Raw genomic sequence first — 14,462 nt, forward strand, 5'->3', positions numbered from 1 at the left:
ATATGCGCCTCAGGGCCTGAGCTCGGGCTTGAGCTATGTTCACCAGAACTCCAAAAATCTTCCGCTTTTATTTTGGAGTTTTTCGTGTTGTTTTTTTTCTATGCCTGTCTCCTCTCTGCTGGGCTGGCTGCTCTCAGAGTCTCTGGTGTCTGGTCTCAGTCTATCTATGGTTGGAGTCTGAATCAGTAGAATGAGTTTCCTATAAGAGCAGCCACTGCAGTTCTCCCTTCTCCTTCCCGGAGCTGACAGCCCCTCCTCCCCCGGGACTGAGCCTGGCAGGGAGGGGCGCGGGTCCCCTGGCCGCAAAAACTTACAGATTTCGCTGATCTCAGCAGTTCCACGTTTTCATGAGTGTTGTATGAAGTATGCCCAAAGTCAGATTGCTCTGTGGTGTCCAGTCCACGCAGTTCCTGGCTTTTTACCTACTTTCCTGGAGGAGTAACTAAAACTTACAGCTCACCAGTCTGCCATCTTGCCCCGCCTCCTCTTCATTCTTTTTTGAAGATGAGATTTATTTTCCCTTCAGCCAGAAGAACCAGATACAATAGTTACAAAGATATACAAGGTAATTTATATATTTTTTATATGTGTATATCAGGGGAATTGTCATAATTTATTAAGATAATATGTTCAGTATGTACATTTCTCATTTAATGAAGCTAAAAGCAGGAAGTGGATGTGAAATACATTCCAGTTATGTCTTATATTTGTAGTTGTCTCCATACATTTGTGCTCTCTTCCATTGTCTTATATCTAGATGTTTATGTGGTGTTATATAGCCTTTACCCTAAGTTGATATCCCAACAGACGGTACTGCATCAAAAAGAAGTTGAAGCTGTCATAGTGAAACTCACTCCTTTAGGAGCTTATTTTGACTCAAAATGGTGTAGTTGAAAAATTCCTATAGTAGAAATGATGCCTTGCTTAACTAAGGAAGAAGTGTTAATAAAAGAACATTGGCAGTGATTTTATGGTTGCTTCTTTAGTCCCCTAGAGCCCTAGCTCAAATCAGGGCCTGTAAAAGGAATTGGAGGTTTTTGTCCCTTGATGACGGGGATATTATGAATTCAATTGATGAGCCCGTGGAAGCTTGGTTGAATTCCTGGTTGTGAGTCTGCGTCTATATTCTTCTGCCTCCATAATCCTGTAGTTTATAATCACCCGTAACCTGGGGAGAAGTCGGCAGCAATTTTATTCAACTCCTTTCACAAGTGAGAGAGCCCCATTACAATCTATGGCTTCAATTGGTAAACCTGGCTGCCTGTTTTTCACAAAAGACTTTACATCCCCATTATTCTGCAGTATCCAAACTCCTGGTTGCCACTGACTGTCTTCAGACCTGGAGCCAAGGAATTTATGGCTTCAAACCTTCTCAGTATTTTACTTTTATGTCCAATTTCTGTTCTACAGAGGTAATTATTTTGCTTTTTTGGGGGCTTGGAGATTTTGTTGGTTTTTCTCTTTATATAATTTCATATATCCTTGCAATGTGTTTGAGTAGGACAGATGCATCATAGTATGAGTTCTTGATTAGAGGTCTTCTGAAGGGTTTCATGGACTTGTTTAGAGAATAAAAAAAAAAAAGAAGAAGAAAAAACCCATGGTCCATATTCCACATGGTATCTGCCTATGACCTGAAATCTAATCATTAAGTCAGCCTTGGCTCATACAGAGAATTAGTGGGTGACAAGCCTCTAGGGCAAACATCTAGAAAAGTAAGAGAAGCATTTTTTTGAATTGTTCATCTTGAGGAATGTATATCCCACCAGGGTGAGGACACCAATGCTCCAGGGGTTCAGAGCCTCTCAGCTGTAGGAGTCACCTAACATTCCAACATGACATAGAGCAGCTGTTGGCTCTGGAAGTCTGCTCATCTGGGAACCTGGTGGTGATTCACACTGCATAGCCCACCCTGCCCAAGCAGGGAGAATATCCCGCTACCTTCGGAGAGCCATGAGTGTGTTTGAAGAGGGAGCAGTGAAGGTTGTGTTGAATGGTTTGAACTAATTTTAGCTCAGCTCTTTTGTTAAGTCATGGTATGAACTTTGACTCTCCTACAGTTCCAGTTAACCCATTTATGAAGTGAAGGTCATAAAAATAACTAGCTCATAAGATTGCTTCAAGAGGGAAATGAGATAATGGAATGGAAACTGCTCTCTGAATTTTAAAACTTTACGGAAAAGTAATGGATGAAATATTAAGAAACTGTCCTTTGTCCTACTTCTCAAATATGCCTAGACTTTATGGTCTATAGAGCAGGGCCAAATTTCTTAGTGACAATATTACTACTGTTACAATGACTACTACTATTATTACTACCATTATCAACACTACCATTAACAGTTTTAGTACTTGACATTAAGATTTTCCTGGTCAGGCTTGTGCTAATCTCTCTCTATGCCCTATATACACATATACACATGCACAAATCATATCAATTATATACACATTATATATACACATATGTTAATTATACACTATATAATTAAATATATATGTATATTCCTTATATAATTAAATATATATGTATATTCCTTCTAATAACTGAAAGAGGTAGATATTAGAACATACATTTTACTCAAGGGATTCAATAAAGCTATTTTATTTGGATATATACATATATATATATATTCCTGAATTGTTGGCATTTACTATTAAAGGTTGTTTAACATTGGTCTGGAAGATTGGATGTAGAATTCTTTTTTAGTACATAGAATTTATGTATAATTTGGGCATTCATCTTACCTCGTGGTGCTGAGCATGGTACTGCTTTTTGTATGCTATGAATAGTTATGGTAATGGAGGGAAGCTGAACCAAGAGGATGCTGTGCAGTGTCAAGGGGGCACTAACCTAGACAAACCTATGTCAGCAATTTACCATTCAAATGTCCATCAGCAATAGAATGGTTAAATAAATTGTAGTATACATACATAATGGAATGCTACACAACATTAAGAGTAAACAAATTACAACTAAATGCAACAACATGGATGGATCACAAACACACAGAGTAACGATTACATTTATATAAAGTTCAAAGGAGGCAAAGTTAATTTGTGGTATTAGAAGTCAGGGTGGTGTTTATTTTGGGAGGGGAGTGAAAGGAGGCACATTGAGAGCTTTCTGATACATTAGTAATCTGTTTCTTGATCTAGGTGCTGTTACAAAAATGTGTTCAGTTTGTGAAAATCAAGCTGAGCACTTTATGTATGTATGTAATACAGAACACAATTTGGGCACTTTCTTTACAGATGTGATACTGAACAGTTGTATTATTCTCCCCAGTTCTCTGCCTTTTCCTATATCCTTGCCCTTTGCCATGCAACTTTGCAGTACTCTCCCACTCTGATTCTGGGATCCACAATGTCAGATTTGATCTGGCCAACAGAAGGAAGAGGAAGTAAGACTGTGCTAGTTCTTGGCCTGAACCTTAAGAAACCTTGTGTGTTTCCACTTGAACTCTTGTGCTTCTGTTACTGCCTTAGAAAGACATGTTGGGGGTTAGCTCAGTCACTGCAGGATCAGAGCCATGGAACAGAACTTTGCCTCGCTAAGGTTTCCCATGCAAACCCAGCCCGAAGCAGGGCTCTCAGTTGTTCCACAAGCAAATAAGTAAGCACACTCAAGATAAGTCAGCCTAGATCAGCTGACCCCTAGCCAATCACAGATGTATAAGCTATATAATGAATGATTTTATTAAGCCATTGACTTTTAGGATGGTTTGTTATGCAGCAAAAGCTAACTGATACAGTAGTGGAAAAAAGATGAGGATGAAAACTGGTCAAAGTTAGAAGAAAGGAAAGGGGAGGATCGAGGCAGGAGAAATTGCATAAAACAAAAAATGTTATTCCATTGAGCTGGGATTGAAGTGTTACACTGCTGGTTCTCAGATGCTGTATGGCACCACGAATGAAAACTATAGTTTCCTAAGAGTCTATAGGCTAGCCTTCAAGGATAGCTATGGCTATTGAGGGCAGAGAAGAAGTGCAACCACAAATGCAGGAGGATTTGGGTGTGGCTGCGGTGGAAGGGAAGATAAATGAGTTCAATTTTGGGTAGAGTTGACGTTGAGGTCTCTGAAGGGCATCCAAGGGGAGACGTCAGGCAGAAAGGAGATACAGATCTGAAGCTCAGGTTTTGGCTGGAGATCTAGATTTGGGCATTCTTAACAATCAAGTAGTAACTGAGGAGATGGCACTAGACTTGCACTATAAAAGCTATGAAGCAAGTGTGATAGCTGACACCTTCTTATCCCATGGAAAAGTGCTTCAGTCAAGTTTGCGTGATTCCTATGTGTTGACCAATTAAAAACTGAAGCATGATTATTCTTTAACTTTTAACCTGACAGGGAGTTGATAAATACCTCTTGATCAGCAAGCAGAGGATACACTGTAGCACTAAAGAAAGCATTATGGCCTACATATCATGTTCCCAGGACTCAGGAAAACACCCCCAAACTGGATTGGATTGGGGGTGTGTGTGTGTCAGTCTTCTATTAGAGCAGCCTGTATGACGGGGCAGGTAAGGATGAAAAAATAGTGAATGGGGCTCCTGAGAGGCAGGGAGTTGTTAAGGGGGAAGGATGAAAAAAACACCAAGGAAAGGGAAGAGAGAGGTGGAGAAAGACAGGGGTGGGGCCAGAAGTGGCGGCCGAAGAGAAAAGTAGTTAGGATAAAGAAGTGAAGTTAGGTGGGACAAGAAGGTGGAAGAGTGAGGTGAGCAGCAAGTGGGAAGAGGAGGTCAGCCTGGAAAGAGAAAGCCAAGGAAAAGAAAGAAGGGAGAGAGAAAGAAGGGGCGCGAAACAGGAGGAGGGCAGCCGAGGAAGTCTGGATGCAGAATCAGAGATGGGAAGGGGAAATAGATAATGAACGGGACAAGAGAACGCGGGCTGGGCCGTGACAAAAGAGCGACAAATAGAAGGAAACAACAGCGTTCCTGGTGTGGGAGCGCTGGAGAGAAGCTCGGAGCGCGGTGGTATCTGGACCCGGACTCCTCAGCTCCAGGAGCTGGGAGGGGGCGTCCCGGGGAGAAGCGGTAGACTTTGGGCTAGCTCTGGAGGTTCTGGGGAGGAGGAGACGTAGGACGGACTCACAGCACCACGGCTCCCGGCTGCAATCCGTGCGCTCCCGCCCGCGCTCCGCGGACGCGCCTACCTGACAGATCGGAGAGCCCAGAGTTGATGACAGGGTTGCAGAGAGAAGCCGCGGAGGAATTAGGGCCAGGGAGAGTCTGGCACCTGTCTGGAGGGCTTGGGAGGGCATACGTGGCAATAATGCAGAGAATGACGAAGGAGAGCGGCGCGCCTCGCAAAGGGGCTGGCGGACGCGGGAAGCGCCAGATGCCAGGTCAAGGAAGGATAGAAGGTAGAAAGAAGGATGCAGGGTTGGGTTCGAGCAGGCTTGCAGGGAATGGGAGGGGTTAGGGAGATCCCAGCTCGTGGTGGTTCGAGGCAGGGGGCTGCGTGGTCATAACATAGAGTGTGTGTGTCCGGGCAGGGGAGCGACCCGGGCTAAATCGTCCCTGTGGTTTTCTCTCCTATTTTTCGTCCCAGAAGTTGCAGCTTCAGGGGTTGGCGGCAAAGGAACCAGCCAAGGAAGGGCGGCTTCATGTGGAGAACCTTTGGAAGGCGGGAAAGAGGGTGGCCTGGAGAGTGGAAGCGGGGGTATGGGCTGGTTGAAAGCACTAGACCCCAGGACATATTTTTTGACAGCACGAAAGCCATAATCCTCCCCTCCGTCCTTGCTACCTCTCGGAGGCGCATCGCTGCTGAGTCCAGTCCCGGCCAGCTGCGCCGAGGTGAAGACAGGATTGGAGGGGCGGCAGCCAAGGCCGAAGGGGTGGACACGGGGTGGCGTCTCGCGCTCCATAAAGGGACCGTGGGGGGCAGCGCTCTCTTCCGCACCGGCGGCAGCCACCGGCGGGGAGCACGGCGCGATGCCACTTGGGTGCCAACAGACGCCGGTACTGGTAGGCAGCGCCTCTTTGGCCGCCCTGGGGGCCTTGAACCTGTACCTCGCGAAGCCCTCGGGTTACGGGAAACACTCGGAGAGCCTGATGCCGAGAACCTCCCGCCTGCCCGCCCGCGCCGCCTGGTTCCTGCAGGAGCTGCCCTCCTTCGTGGTGCCTGCGGGGGTCATCGCCCAGCAGCTCCGCGCTCCCTTCGGCGCTCCGGGGACCGTGCTCCTGGGCCTCTTCTGCGCACATTACTTCCACAGGTAGCTTCCCCTGGGGCATGCAGCGCGGGCACCTCTGGGCTCCCGGCGCCGGCGTCCAGGAGCGCAGCGAGCGGCGCGCGCAGAGGGGGCGCGGAGGGTGCAGCGCGAATGCTGCGGGGACCGCCGAGGCGGGGCTCGTGGAGAGGACCTGGGGTGGGCCGGGGTTGGGGTCCCGACGGTCCGGACTGGGGCAGGGTGCTGGCCACTCCAAAGGGCCCGCGTCATATCCTCTGGCTCGGGGGAGGAGAGCTGGGAAGCTCGGTCCGCCGCCACCTGTGGAGGCTCACGCCCCCGCCTTCTCTTTATTCCTTCACTTTCCCCTGCTGAGGGGATGGGCCGGTTCGGGCACCTTGGGAGGGGAACTTGGCTTAGACGAGGGGCTGATTATCTTAGTCCCTGCGGGTCTGAGGAGGGACGTGGGCAGAGCCCAGATGCGGGCTTCAGGGGTGCGGAAGAGAACGCAATGGCAGCTCCCGGCCTCACTTGCCTAGGTCCACCGAAAAGGGGCCGAGCTCACCACCAACTCCTCCACCTTTCCAGTTCCCTGAGATTTGCTTTGAGAGTGGGCCAGTTACCTTAGATCCAAAATGTTCTTCTAAATTTAAAAATCTCAATTTTAGGAGAACTTTGCCCTTTGTTCTGGGAAACAGAGAGCAAAGAGACTAAGGGATATCAGGATTTGGAGAATGATTGTGGAAACACAAGAACGACTCACAGGGGAACGGGGCAGGGAAGAATGCGTTATTAAGTTGCCTACCATGCTCACTGAGCATCTATTGTCTCATTTCGCCCGATTGTAACGTTGTGAGATCAGATTTTGTTATCCACTTTATAGACGACGGAACTGATGCTAAGTAAGGTTGTGTGACTGAAGATGATTAGAAAGTCTGTGAAATCCCATGGTTCGAGATCTTTTCACTATACTAAGTAGGCAAATACTTCATGCGGAGAGAGACCAGAGTCCATTGGAAGAGAAAGTTGCCAAAACTAACCCAAGAAGTTGAACAGAAGCATAGCTTTATTTTGATTGCAGAAATTTCTAGGTCAAAAGATGAAGGAAATTAAGATTAGAAATTAAAGAATGCCTCTGGAAACTGAATGGCATATTCTTCTCTCTTTGGTAAAGGAAATTTGGTGCCTCATTTCCGAGAGGAAGGTGTCAGAGACACAAATTTGAATCTGTCTTTCCCTAAACACTTTGTACTCTCCAGATGATTTTTCTTGGTTAAGATTTAATATTTATGCAATCAATTGACTTCTCAATCGTTTTAAAAGGTAAATATTGGCAAACAATAAGAACTAAAATTTCAGAAATGGGTATCCTTTCAACAAATATTTGCTAAAAGCCTAATGTGGACCAAGAGTTTGATACCCAGATTTAGATGGTTTATTTGCACAGAAAGGATTTTGGATACAGTAGATAAAAGACCAGCTTTTGATATCCCTGTTGTTGGAATAGGCATTTGACAGAAAAATATTCTTGTATCAGACAATTATTTTTATCTTCAAATTAACTGCTGTTAACATCTTAAACAATTTCTGAGGTCATTTCATCTTAAGTTAATGGTTAGTGTTTTTTGACAATCCTATTATCATAATTATTAGACTTGCTTTTAAACCAAATGGCACTTTGTATAATAAATGACAACCAATACAATCAGAAAACAATGGAAGCAGTTAGACTTAAAATGAATAGCTATATGCTGTCTGTCTTCTTCAGGAGGGAATTAAAAAATATTAGTAAGGAATTTGGGGATTGATTCTGCCTACCTTTTCCCTCTCTTGGTCTCTTTCTTTGAGGTCATTGAACTATTGGATATGCTAGCGTTTTTCAAGTGCTTACTGGGTGTTAGGCTCTGTGCTAAATGCTCTTTGTGAACTATCCATTAATCCTCATATCAACTCATTTAGGTAGGTACTATTATCACTTCCATTGTGGGGTGGGAAACTGGGGAAACTGGGGGAGGTTAAATAACTTGCCCAGGTCACATAGCTAGGAAGTTGGGGAGTCAGTATTCAAACGCAGGCAGTTCGAATTCAGAATTCAGGCTCTTAGCTACAATGATACTTTATACCTGTTCTTATTAACTCTTCCTTGCCTTTTAAAAACTATATTTAGGCTTAAAATGGTTATTTTTTTTCATTATAAAGAGAATGCATGTTCACCAAAGAAAAAGTGGAAAATCCAAAAAGTAGAAAAATATTCATAATTTCAACACCTAAGTACATTAACTGTTAATGTTTTAGAACATTTCCATCACATCTTTTATTTTTCTTGTAGATCTTTACACAAACTTGTTATATTGAATATACAATTTTTTGTTCTTCTTGATTACCTAACTTGTATCATACATATTTTCCCCCATTGGTATCAAATCTTTGCAAATATTTTAATGGCTGATTATTATTTCATCTGATGTAAAACTAATAATTTACTTACCCATTCATTTATAGCTGGTCTTTAACTTGCCATATTTTTGCCAAGTTAAATAAAACTCTGATGCCTAGTTTTTAATTTTTATTTTTAAATTTTTTTAACAATTTTATTCATACAGCATACAATCCATCCTAAGTGTACAATCATATGGCTCCTGGTATAATCCCATAGATAGGCATTCACCACCACAATCTATATGAAAACATTCTCATTTCTTCCAAAAAGAACAAGAAAAAAATCCCATACTCCTCCCTTATATACCCCTGTTATTAACATTTAGTTTTGGTTTAGTGCCGTTGTTACAATTAATGAAAGAATGTTACAATGTTACTGTTAACTATAGACCTTAGTGTGCAGAGACCATCCCATTTTTAACACCTACCTTGTACTTACATTTGTTCTAGTTCATGTAAAAACTTCCTCATATTTGTACACTTAACCACTGTCATGGTACACTCTAAGTTATACAGTCCCAGTCCCAGTTTTTATCCTCTATCTTTCCTTCTGGTGACATACATGACCCTAGCCTTCCTCTTTCAACCATACTCACATCAAGCTTTGTTCATTACACTTACAATATTGTGCTACCATCACACAATATTGTGCTATCCATTTCTGAACCTTTACAATCAACCTTGTTAAACATTCTGTGCTCCTTAAGTGATGCCCGGTTTTGCACCTAACTTCTCAGAAGTTACGACTGTTTTCTTAGTCAGGATTCCTAGAAGTGGATCAAAGGCTACGCACAGTTTTTAGGATCTTGCTACATACCTGCTTTGAGATTTTTGGACTCATTTGGCTTAATAGAGGGAGGATTAAGGAAAAAGTGTCAGACTGGCTTGGCTTTACTCTGTCCTGGGCATTTCTATATCACAGAGACTAAGATGGAGGAACAAGGGCTCAGGAGAAAGGCTGGCTCAGATTTGGCTCAGACCCTTTTGCAAAATGTCCTTTGGGGACTGTTCAAAACAGTAATATATACTATTGGACAGAAGTTAAAACTCACTGCAGTTTTCTCACTTCAAGGATGACACACTAGAATGTGAGTCCCCTAAGGGCAAGGAATTTTGTCTAGTTTGTTCATAGCTGTATCCCCAGTGTGTAGAGAAGTGCTGGTACATATTTGGTTCTCATTAAAATTTGTTGAATTCACAAATGACTCTTATTTCCAGTATCTGTATAGGTGCTTAGAATTATAAAAGAGCTAGAGATTACTTAGGATTCATTATTGCTGAGATTGCATGGCAAGGTCGTCTCAGATAATTCTCCTCCCTTTGGAATCCATTTGGATTGTTCAGCTGCATGAAAATGACTGCTGTCTAAGCATGTTGGCTAATCCCACTGCCAAAGTTGTTTGAAGTCAGAGTTGTCTTACCTCTTGTTGACCTCAACTACAGCCCCCAAATGGTCCTTTGACCATACTCTGATTCATCTTGGTGTTCTATGTGGTGACCATCACATCATTTGTGCCTGTGGCAACTGATATATTTTTTAAGACTTGGATGTGATCGTGTGTGATCTTGATAATTGAACAAAAGAAAAAAAAAAAAAAAGAAAAAAATCTTTTTTTTTTTTTTTTTTTTAAAGTGACTATGTTGTGGAAAGTTGCTGGGCAGTGTGCCTTTCCATGAAACACACTCAGAAGCAGAGTGTAAAGCCCACATTCATGTCTGTTTGAACTTAGAACAATCTTCCTTGGGGTTTAGATGCTGAAACAGATGCCATCTTCACAGTTAGCCTAATGAAGCAACAGCCTCAATAAGGGGCGCTTTTCTTTATTGGTCAGTGTGTTCTCTAACAACTCGAATCCCTCCACATCATTCTCATCTCTGAAGATCTAGATGTGCCATTCCCTGGGCTTTCACAACAGCTATTCTGGCCTTCCATGAGGCACTTTACACACCGAATCATAATTACCTACTCATTTGTCTGGCCCTGTCTCCAGGACTGCACCATTTGAAAGTCGAGGCTGTCTTCTCATTCCGCTTTGTTTTCTAGTGTCCAGTAGCCCCAGGAGGGGTCTGTCCACTCTACTTATGAACGTCAGATTTCTGACATGCAGCTTATGGACTTTTGTCCAAAGACAGGTTGGAGTGTCTTATACCTGCAGAAAACCTCAGAATCACAGAATCAGCAGATGTTAGCTTTCTAAGGAAACTCAGACTTAATCTTTCTAGCCTCCTCATTTTACAGAAGCAGAGCACCGAGAAGTTGAGTCAGGGGCAAAGCTGGGGCTGGAGCTTGAGTCTCTTGTTGGGACCCTGCCAGTGCTTCTCCTATCTCATAAGAGGGGGGAGGTCTCAAATATACAGAAGTAATCAAACCCCACTCAGGGAGTTACTCATTGGCTGGGAATCAGAATGATAATTAATGCCTATATTGTAAAAATCTAGATGAAGTTCTCCTCTTCCAGATTAAGGATAAGCAGCATTCTTGTGGTCACTTAATCATGTGTTATGGACATTCATGAGACACAATTGGATCAATTAAGACTAATTGAAGGGCTCTTTAGAGACAGTGGTCAGCAAACATTTTCTGTAAAGGACCAGACGGTAAATACTTAGGCTTTGTTGTCCATATGGTCTCTGGGGCAAACACCTTCACTCTGCTGTTGTAGCACAAAAACAGCCACAGGTGATATGTAAACAAATGAGCCTGGTCATGTTACAATAAAACTTTATTTACAAAACAGATAGTGGGCCAGATTTAGTCTGTGTGCCAGCATCTGCTTTAGAAAACCATGAAGGGCATAGCTTTACATTCAGTGCCCTGGTAATCCTGTACTAAAATTTTGCGTCAAATTCTATAGCAAAGCAGTAGGTGTATTTTAGAAAATTTTCTGCTCCGTTTAAGTAGGGATTTGCTTAGTATACATCATTTTCCAAAAATTCTTGTGTTCCAAGTCCTTTATTTGAACCCTTATGGGAAATAGTAGAAGGCTTGGCGTTTACATTCTAAATGGGATGACATCAGAAACACATCTAAAAAAGCTATAGCTGTGTTTGCCAAAAGTGTAAACAAGACAAAGATTTTGATTGTTCCATGCACTGAGGAAAGGACCAACTTTTTGCTCCTTTTTAATCTAATTTAATGTCTTAAAAGAACAAACAAGATAGGGAAACGGGGGTCCAAATTGGCAAAGTGACATGGCAAGGAAGGTCAGAGTGGGGCTTGGGCCCAGGTCTCCTGATTCTTTAATGAGCTGCCACGTGTTCAGAGCTGTGCTGTGTCCTAGGGAGACACAAAAGAAACCCCAAATACCTGGTGCTCGTCCTCCGAGAGGAAGGCAGGAAAGAGCCATCATTCTACGCCTATTCCTTTTTCTGGTGTGAGCATTGGGTGCTGGCAGCATCAGTCTGAGAGGACCAGAACAGGAAGGAAGACACAAACTGAGGATGCTGCAGGCCTGTGGGGACCGTAGTAATTCCACCCAAGCACACCAAGGGCCACGGGGCCTGTCTGTGTTTGAGTGTGGGTGGAGGGGCTGTGCTTGGGTAGAAGGTAAAGGGGGCAGCATGGTGGAGTTTGAGGGGTTCCCTCAGGTTCAGAATTTCCCCACTCAAGTTCGGCACCAACTGAGAGATAGACAAAGAAATTTGGAGACAAATCACCACTCTTCATACCGGTAAAGCTGATATGAGGAAAAGTGGCTTAGATTTTGGACTACATTATAGTGTTGCTTCTGACACTGTACCTCACCAGTACTAAGCAACAAGCATGGCTGGTCAACCCCGGGTCTCTCCTAGTGGTGCTTGTTCTGAAAAGACAGTAGAATAAGAAAATAAGGGCTATGTACACCTTTAGAGAGGTGCAGTTTTCAAATGTGTCAATCAGGTAGTTCACTTTTCCTTCCCTGGGGAGGGATGAGGGAGGGAGAGTGGAAAGACCAAGAGGGGTACTCTAAGAGAGGTTCCTTAACAAGCTGGAGGGGGAGCATAAATGCTTTTCCTTAACAGAGCACAAAAGTTGTATACCTATTGATTTTTTATTTTTTCAGAGCTTGTAACTTGGTTCTGGGACCTGGGGTACTTTTCCTTTCTGCTTTTTGACTCTCTGCCATGTATGACAATGGGAACATCAAAGTTTGGACTCAAGTTCTTTAAAAAGTTGCTTTGCTCGACCCGGGAGCCTTTAACGAGACTCGGCTCCACATATATGCTCTATTAAAAACCTCTGAACTGGGGCCAGGAGTGCAATTTGCCTTCCATTTGGTTATGGGATGGGGAGAAGAGAAGGGGAAACCAATATTTATTGAGCTCTGGGTGTTCCCAGCATTGTGTCATGTGTTTTACATTGGTTTTCTCATTTTGTCCTTGAGACAATAGATATTATTACTGCCATTTCACATGTGTCTGCAATCTGTCTGATTGCAGAGCAGAATTATTTGTGGAGATGAGTGAGAGTGAGGATAGGAAAGTGGACACTTGATGTGGTCCTCAAAGGCTGGTCTATTCCCAGATTTGTGGGTGGAATGTGATGCTAGTCAGAAAAGGGGTCTTTTAGTGATTTATGACTCAAAATTACTGTACTCCATAAACTCAGCCTTGGAAAATCTCTCTGCTTTTAACTTCATGATGTCTTCTGTATCTTTGCCATACTATATACAATTTTTCTATCCATGCCTTAAACCAGGATCTGGGCCATTTTCAAAATTGTTCCATTTTACTTGCTCCATGTTGTTGAGATTCAGCCTAGGAGCACTGTGAAGAAAAAAGGCCATTTGGCTTTTGACATGTTCCCTATTTGGCCATGAAGCTTTCCAAAACCACTTTCTATGTTTGTTTCCCCATCCTGCCTCATTCCATCTGCCCTCTTTTAACAGCAGTATATAATCTCAAGTGCTCCGTCCTTCAAAACTTACCTATTACGTGCTTCAGTATAGAATGTTCTTTACTTGCTTTCTATTCTTTTCTTTTTTCTTTTCTTTTCTTTTCTTTCCTTTCTTTTCTTTTCTTTTCTTTTCTTTTTGTCTGGTAATTTCACTTGGGGAATGTCTCTTTACTTACTTTACATATCTGACAAGAAATCTAAATAGCAGTGTATTGAATTTTGAGAGTTTTAAAAAATATATTTTGATACAAACCCTTTACCAGATATATGCTTTGAAAATGTTTTCTTTCAGTCTGTGGCTTGTCTTTTCATTCTCCTAACAGTGTATTTTGGAGAGCAGAATATTTTAATTTTGATGAAGTCCAATTTTTATACTTGTTTCTATGCTTTTAATGTCATGACTAAGAAATCTTTGCCTTACCTAAGGTTGCAGGGATTTTCTCTTATGTTCCCTTCTAGAAGTTTTATAGGTTTTACATTTAGGTCTATGATCCATTTTGAGTTAATTTTTGTATAGGGTGAGATGTATGAATCAAAGTTCTTTCTCTCTTTCTTTTTGCATCTGGATATAAATTTATTTCAGATATTCAACCATTGTTGAAAAGAATATTCTTTCTCCAATGAATTAGTTTTATGCCTTGAAATTAAAAATAAGCAAATGTTTTTAACAAAAACTTCATCAAAGGAAACGTATAAATGGGAAATAGGTATATGAAAAGATGTTCAACACCATTAGTCATTAGCAAAATGAAAATTAACTACAATGAGTTACCACTAGGCTCTAATTAAGAAGACTGACCATATCAAGTATTGGTGAGGATGTGGAGGAGCTGGAACTCTCATTTGTTGTTTATGACAATGTAAAATGGAGCAACCACTTTGGAAAACATTTTGGCAGTTTCTTAAAAAGTGAAACATGTGATCTACCATATGATCTAACCATTCCATTCTTAGGAATTTACTCGAGAGATACACAAAT

At 42.4% G+C, this 14,462-nt stretch overlaps 1 protein-coding gene across 1 annotated transcript in view; it reads left to right on the forward strand.

Moving 5' to 3' along the window:
- The first annotated feature begins 5,915 nt into the window (after positions 1–5,915).
- SRD5A2 (steroid 5 alpha-reductase 2) overlaps positions 5,916–14,462 on the forward strand; it is a 51,118-nt gene continuing 42,571 nt past the window's right edge. Inside the window, exon 1 of the mRNA XM_037807536.1 lies at positions 5,916–6,216. Coding sequence (XP_037663464.1) covers positions 5,936–6,216 — 281 coding nt within the window. The 5' untranslated portion in view covers positions 5,916–5,935. The remainder of the gene's footprint in view (positions 6,217–14,462) is intronic.

The sequence above is a fragment of the Choloepus didactylus genome, chromosome 17 (genome assembly GCF_015220235.1).
Source record: "Choloepus didactylus isolate mChoDid1 chromosome 17, mChoDid1.pri, whole genome shotgun sequence".
Lineage (NCBI taxonomy): Eukaryota > Metazoa > Chordata > Mammalia > Pilosa > Megalonychidae > Choloepus > Choloepus didactylus.